General features: G+C 43.8%; 1 protein-coding gene across 1 annotated transcript; it reads left to right on the forward strand.

Annotated features, from left to right (window-relative positions):
• The first annotated feature begins 2455 nt into the window (after nt 1-2455).
• On the forward strand, nt 2456-2920 carry LOC139042258 (ribonuclease HI-like). The gene has a single exon (XM_070499728.1). The coding sequence runs from the start codon at nt 2456-2458 to the stop codon at nt 2918-2920; it is 465 nt and encodes a 154-aa protein (XP_070355829.1).
• Nucleotides 2921-7084: the final 4164 nt, after the last annotated feature.

Below are 7084 nucleotides of genomic sequence, written 5' to 3' on the forward strand. Positions count from 1 at the left end.
ATCAGCATTTTTCTTCACTAATCAGTTAATATCTGCTTCTTGCCCCCATGATGATAATGACTTTCTATGTATTTTAAACTAAAATGTAATTAAATCCTACTGCTTTCTGATTGTTGTAGCCAATTTGGGAAAGGATAGGAAGACAATTACTTTTGGTATATCTCTTCATTTCATTCCAAGAAGATTCTTCAGAAACAATACAGCAAAGAACAGAGTGTGTATTAGTCAGAGTCCTCCAGAGAAACAGAACCAATAGGATAGATATATAGTATATAGAAAGTGATGAATCATGAGGGATTGGCTCACGTGATTATGGAGGCTCAGAAGTCCCACAGTATGCCATCTGCCAGCTGGGAAGTCAGTGGTGTAGTTCCAGCCCCAACCCAAAGGCCAGTGGTGTATGTCCTGGTCTGAGTCCAAAGAACCAGAAGCGCTGATGTCCGAGGCGGGAGAAGATGGTTATCCCAGCTCAACAGAGAGCAAATTGGCCCTCCTCTGTCCTTTTGTCCTGTTCAGGCCCTCAGTGGATTGGGAGATGCCTGCCCACATTGGTGAGGGTAATCTTCTTTACCCAGGCCACCAATTCAAATGCTAATCTCTTCTGGAACATCCTCACAGACACACCCAGCATAATGTTTTACCAGCTATCTGGACCTCCTTTAAAACTCGGTCAAGTTATACATAAAGTTAACCATCACGGTGAGTTTTCTGAAAATTTTGCTCTCTTATTGAAGATGAAAGACATTTTTATTTTGCAGGCACTCTATGTTTACAGCTGATGAACTTCAACTCAACACCCATAAATGGACATTAAAAAGGAAAAAGTTGACTTTTGACTCAAAGAGTTAGAAATATAGATGAGTATCACTTGACTTCTTTTAAGTAATTTAGATCTACGTCCTTCTGATTTCTCTTAAACTGTCAAAATTGCATCAAATCATAGACATGAAATCTGCTTCAATTTTAATCACCTACCCATTAAATTGTCACTAACATCTAGTGTAGCCCGGCTCTGGAACAACAGGCCTTTATAAACACAGCCCTTCTTGCCTGTAGACTCCTAGACAGGATTCATTAACACTGAAGCAAGTGTACTGAGGAAAGAAAATATTCATTCATATTGATATCATACAGGTTGACTATTCCCCATTGCCTTTGGTACCAGGTTTTCATTAGACTATTTTCAGATTGTTCTGCTACTACGGAGAAAAACAGTTGACTTTTATATATTTACCTTATATCCTGTGGTCTTCCTAAGATATTTAGTAATTCTACTGTCTTAAAAAATATACCTTAGAATTTTCTATTCACCTCATCATATAATCTACAATAACAGTATTTTTATCTCTTCGTTACATCTTCATGTCTCTTTATTCATTCATTCATTTTATGACTTACTGCACTGGTTATTACCTTGAGTATAATATTGAAGTTCTCAGTCTTATGAGGAGATCTTGACATCTTTCACCATTAACTGCGGTCGATGTTAGCTGTAAATTTTCCAGATACATTTTACTGGGTTTAGGAAATATTCTTCTATCCCTACTTTGCTAAGGTTTTTTTTTTTTTTCTTTTTTAATCACAAACAGGTTCTAATTGTGTCAAATAATCTCTCTGCATCTATTGAGATGACCTTAGGGTTTTCTCCTTTGTTCTATTAATGTGTATCATTACGTTTAACTTTTCAAATGTTAAATCAGTGTTCAATTCTTGGAATAATTCCCACTTGGCAATGATGTACTATCCATCCTATATATTTTCATTTGGTTTGCTAATATGATTTTAAAGGTTTTGCATTTACATTTATTGGGGTTACTGTTCAGCAATTTTCTCTTCTTACAACATTTTTACTTTGTTTTGGTAGCTGAGCAATGGTGACATTATAAAATCAGTTGGGAAATATTTGATCCTTGCTGTTTGTCTGAAACAGTTTGTGTGGGATTGTTATTTCTTCCTTAAATGTTTGATAGACTTCATGTCATCATCTGGGTCTGAAATTTTTGGAGAAGAGCTCTTATCTGCAAAGTCAATGTCTTTAATATATATAAGGGTATTGTTTTTTCTGTTCAGAGGGGTTCAGATGGGGTCTCTGGCAGAGACAAGGTAATAAATGAGTGCCTCTTGGTTTCTGGTCCCAATTGTGGAAAGGGAGTGAAAGCTAGTATAGTACTCTGGAACAATTATGTGCTGCTTCCCTGGCCCTCCAGCAGGTGGAGCCATAACCCGTTCCCTGCTGGTCACAGTCCATACTCATCTGCCCGTTGTGGGGTGGCTGTGGGTTGTTTTCCAAAAGCCCTACTCCAGAACAACCCAAACACAGACCTTGGCAAAGTAGCATGCATACTTACAACAATGAGGGACCCTGACCAACAGTCCCCTAAGTGCGGAATTGCACTCCACCGTAGGACCAGTAGCATATACCACAGAAGAAAGAACCCCGTTAGACTAGGTGCTGATGTCTGAAACCCTGCCAAATGTACAGGAAGGAGAGGGTCCAATCCTGGCAGAGACCTGGTGTATGGATGGCTCTGCAAGGCGCACCCTTCCTAGTAGACAGAATTGGCCATCCAGCCTTCAACCGACAGCAATGCGGTGGACTCACTCTGGGTACAGTAGTCAATGGGCCAAACTGTGGGCCACCTGGATGGTGTTGATTCATGAGCCAGATCCAATATGTCTCTGCATGGACAGTCAGGCAGTCTATAAAGGGCTCACCCTGTGGATGGTACAATGGGCACAACAACAGTGGACTATTAATCGTCGCCCACTGTCAGGGGCAGAACTCTGGAATGATATCTGGCAGCGGGTTTGGGAAATGATGATAATGGTGTACCATGTGTCTGCATATCAGACAACAATGCCGCCAGGAAACCAGCAAGCAGACGAGTTAGCTTGGAGGAAGCACCAGCCAAGAGAGTGACAGAATGGCTACACAAGAAAACTGGACATAAAGGACAAAGGACCTTATGGGCTATAGTCAAGACCTGAGGCCTCTCCCTACTCTATGCTCATGTGGTGCAGGTCTGTCAGGCACGCCCTTCTTCTTCCTTGCAAAGACCCCAGGCCATGGGACACAGACCAAATCACCAGAGGCAGCCAGCCTCCTCAATGCTGGCAGGTGGCCTACATCCATCCTTTGCCTCTTTCTGATGGCTGCTGACGTGCCCTTACTTGTGTGGACACATATAAAGACTGCTACAGGCACACCCCAGCAAGAGGACCACACAAAGACAACCAGAAGAGGCCTGGAACACCTGTGCACCACATATCGTATTCCCATAGACATCGATAGTGACCAAGGTACTTGTTTTACTGGCCACCAGGTACAGACGTGGGCTGATCAAATGGACATACATTGACATTTTCACCAGCCATACAACCATACAGCTATAGGGCTGGTGGCACGAATGAATGGCTTGCTGAAACAGCTGAGGACAGAAGACAGGACCTTGGCCCACTGGACAAGATGTCTGACAACAGCAATATGTCAACTGAATGAACATTAGAAGCGCACCCAACCCAGTGCATATCAGATGTTGACACAAGGAGCTGAAACAACAGCACATCTACAGACAAAAGCTAATCAAGGAGACACACTACAACTACAGGTGGACACTCAGGACAACTTGCTTCTGCCTCTGCCACAAGAACTCCCTACCAGGACCCACATGGTCCCTTGGCCCTGGGACTGGCAGGTGGGGCCTTGCTGGTGGGTCTCTTAGGCCCTTGAGGAACAGGCTTATGATAGGATATCATGGTGACACCCTTCATTGTGGGGAGGCCACCCAAAGCCTCCAAACTTACTAATCCAGGGCCTCCAATTCTCCAAGGCACTTTCATCCTTTCCCTCTGGTATGTCATTGTCCCTCCGTTATCCTTTACCACTGCTCTGCAGCATCCACACCAGCTGGACGAGCAGTACAGTCTTGTTGGCCTGGTCTAAAACCACAGGCTGGTACCATACTGACTCAAGACACTGCAACTGTGTGTGTCGTGTTAGACAGTCATGACCTCACTTTTCTAGTCCCCTCTAAACATCTTACTTTTCGTCCTTAGGAAGATGTCTGCCAACCATCTCACTGCTTGGGCACACACTTGCTGACATACAAAAATCACTCCAACTGCTGGGTATGCAATGAGCTGCCCCTCTCTTCAGCTACTTGTCTCCAAGATGCCCACGCCTCCGACTGGAGTACCCTGAGAGGGTGGAGGAGCATCGCCCACTTTCCCATTTTTACTGCTCTCCCACCAAATAACCTGTCCTTGCCTTTTATGCTGGTTCTCGAAAGTCTGTTTTCCAGCTTGGGTGTGAGCAGGTTAACACAACACCAAAGGCGAAGAACTCCATGTCTGATAGCAGAGAATAGTTAATTGCTGTACAAATTGACTTAAGAGGTTCCCTTCCTTGGCACATTGAACATCACAATAACTCCGCACCACCAAATGAAAGTATTTCAAAAAATGTGGGGTGGACACCTAAAGGAACGTGCAACCAAACAATTATCATTATTTCTGACACATGGCCGGGAAAATAAAACAACACCATCAGAGGAGCCTGTGCCTCTCCTAGGGGTGGTTGTGGGCTTGTGGCACCCACAGCTGGCCCTATCCACCTTATAACTGGACCAGCAGATGCAGAATGGGGTGCCCCTACGTCCCTGCATGCATCCTGTCTTCCTTTCACCAGCTTCCTTCAATTTGGGAGGCAGTGGTGCACGCCACCATGTGCGATGCACTGCAGGGTGGTTTTACCCCCGTGCTGTCTTTTCCCCACCAGCTCTGGCCATTGCTGTAGAATGCAAGTGTCTGCCCTAGCCCAACATGTGGTGACAGCTCTAAATGACACAAGACACACAATAACACTTTTAAATAAGGAAACATCCCAAATGAGACAAGTAATGTTGCACAATAGAATGTTCACTGCTGCCCAGGGAGGGATCTGTGCTCCGATAAAGGTGGAATGTTGTGTCTATATCCCAGACTGTGTTCATAACATTTCTTCTGCAGTGGCTCCTTACACACCCATACACAGGCTATTTATGCCAGGTCCACTGACCCGGTCTCTGCTTGGATTCAAATCCTCCCCTCCACCTGGTGAAAGGTGTTCTTTGGCATTCTTCCCTTCTTGTTATTGATTTTGTTTTCTTACTGTTGTGGTATCTAGTTACAACATTCCTCTGTGTGTCTGGCTCAAGGGACACTGAGGAAGAATGACGCAATAAGATGGTGAGGGCCATTTGGACACATGGGGCTGGATGTAAGGCCTAGGCCTTGCTTGCTCAGCAAGAGACCCCAAGCCCATTGCAACCATGTGTGCTTCTGGTTCCCTTCTGGGCAAGCCACCCAGCTGCTGACATTTGTAACAATCCAGGGCCTGGCCAGCCTGGATTCTACTATACCTCACTTAAAGAACATAGTGTTTTACAAGGACACAGCACCCTCCACGTGAGCTATGGTTCCTGGGAATGCTGGGCGGACCAAGGACAGCCTCTTGGCAAGCATATAGCCTTTGTGTCCCCTGCCTATATAAGAAACCCCCCCCCCCCCCCCGCCACTGGCAGCAGCGGATGCACGTTGCTCTCCAGCTGGCTGCCACTGGACCTCCCTGTAAATAACTCCCAATAAACCTATATGTCTCGTTTGCTGTCTCTGGGTCTTTTCTTTGGTATCTCTGCAACCCATCCCGTACTTCTTACCCCACTGAGCCTCAGCCAGACACTTATCAGTATGAGTTACATGTTTTTTGAAGGCATTTGTCCATTTTATCTAAGTTGTTGAGTCTATAGACAGATTGTGTCTCTCATCATGCCTTAATTGTGCTTTTAAAATCTCCCTCTATATTCTAAATAGTTCATAACAGGTATTACAATACTTGTAATTTTTAACTTTCCTCTTTTCTTCCTTATAAATCAGGACAGAAATCCATCAGTTTTAATGTTTTATTTCAAAAAATCCTTGCCCTTAATTGAAACGGATTTTTCTTTTTACTCTGACTTCCAGTTTCTTTGATTTCTACTTTTATCTTTATTCTCATCCTTTCCTTTCTTCAGGTTTAATTGGTCCTCTTTTTCAGTCTTCTTAAGGTAGATTTTTGCATCATTGATATTAAACATTTAATGTTCTCATATAAGTACTTAAAGCCATAACTTTGCTTGTAAGTCCATGACACACATTTTGATGTTTTAGCTTTCAATTTTATTCACTTCAAAATATATTGTTTTTATGCCTTGGGATTTCTTCTTTGACCATTGGCTTATTTAGAAGTATGTGAGCTTGGACCCTCTCATTTTCTCCTGCAGGAGAAATTATGGGCTAAGAAAGTCTCTTGGCGCTGAGCTGTGCCACCTTGAGGTGGGGTGATGTTGGTAAAGTCAAACTGTCCTCTTAGTTTCTCCAATGTGTCCAAATTCATAGGGTTTTTTTGCTCCGAAAGTGTGCTAGAACTTCTCTGCAGGAAACCTGGACTTCCACAAAGGCTCTCTTGTCCGTGGGTCATTGCCTAAATGAGCGTTCTCCAGGGTTTCCTGGACTGTGGCCAAGAGGGGCTGGAGCCAGTTCACGGGCCACAGCTGGGACAGAAGGCTGTCTGCCTATTACTTGATGCTCAGGTGAGCAAGACCCTTGCCCAGGTCCCTTGGTGCTGGATCCCACAGCTCCCACAAAAGCACTTCTGTCCATGGATGGATGACAAATCGTTGTTATTGAGGTGGGGGTACAATTAGGGACATCTTCAGCCATGTTGCTGACATCACTCCCCTCCCAGCTTTCTGAAATGATTAATGTTTATTTGCAAAGGAGTCTTTATTGGCATGGTCCATGATGGTTCTTTACCAAGTCTAATTTCCAGCCAGAAAGAAGGGGAAAAGACCCTTTACTTCTAAAGTGGATTACTGGTAGGCAATATCTAGTTGGGTCTTATTCAATGTGACAATCTCTGTCCTTTAATTGGAATACTTAGCACATTTAAATTTCCATCATTATTAAACCATCATAACAGTTGTGCTCAAATCCATTGACTTGCCATTTGTCTTATGTTTTCCATCTGTTTCCTCCTTTTGTGTCTTTTAAATATTTTCTTGCCTTC

Source organism: Equus asinus, chromosome 27 (assembly GCF_041296235.1).
Source record: "Equus asinus isolate D_3611 breed Donkey chromosome 27, EquAss-T2T_v2, whole genome shotgun sequence".
NCBI lineage: Eukaryota > Metazoa > Chordata > Mammalia > Perissodactyla > Equidae > Equus > Equus asinus.

Coding starts and splice junctions, on each gene's coding strand:
- LOC139042258 (XM_070499728.1), top strand. CDS start 2,456: ATGTCTGAAACCCTGCCAAATGTACAGGAAGGAGAGGGTCCAATCCTG.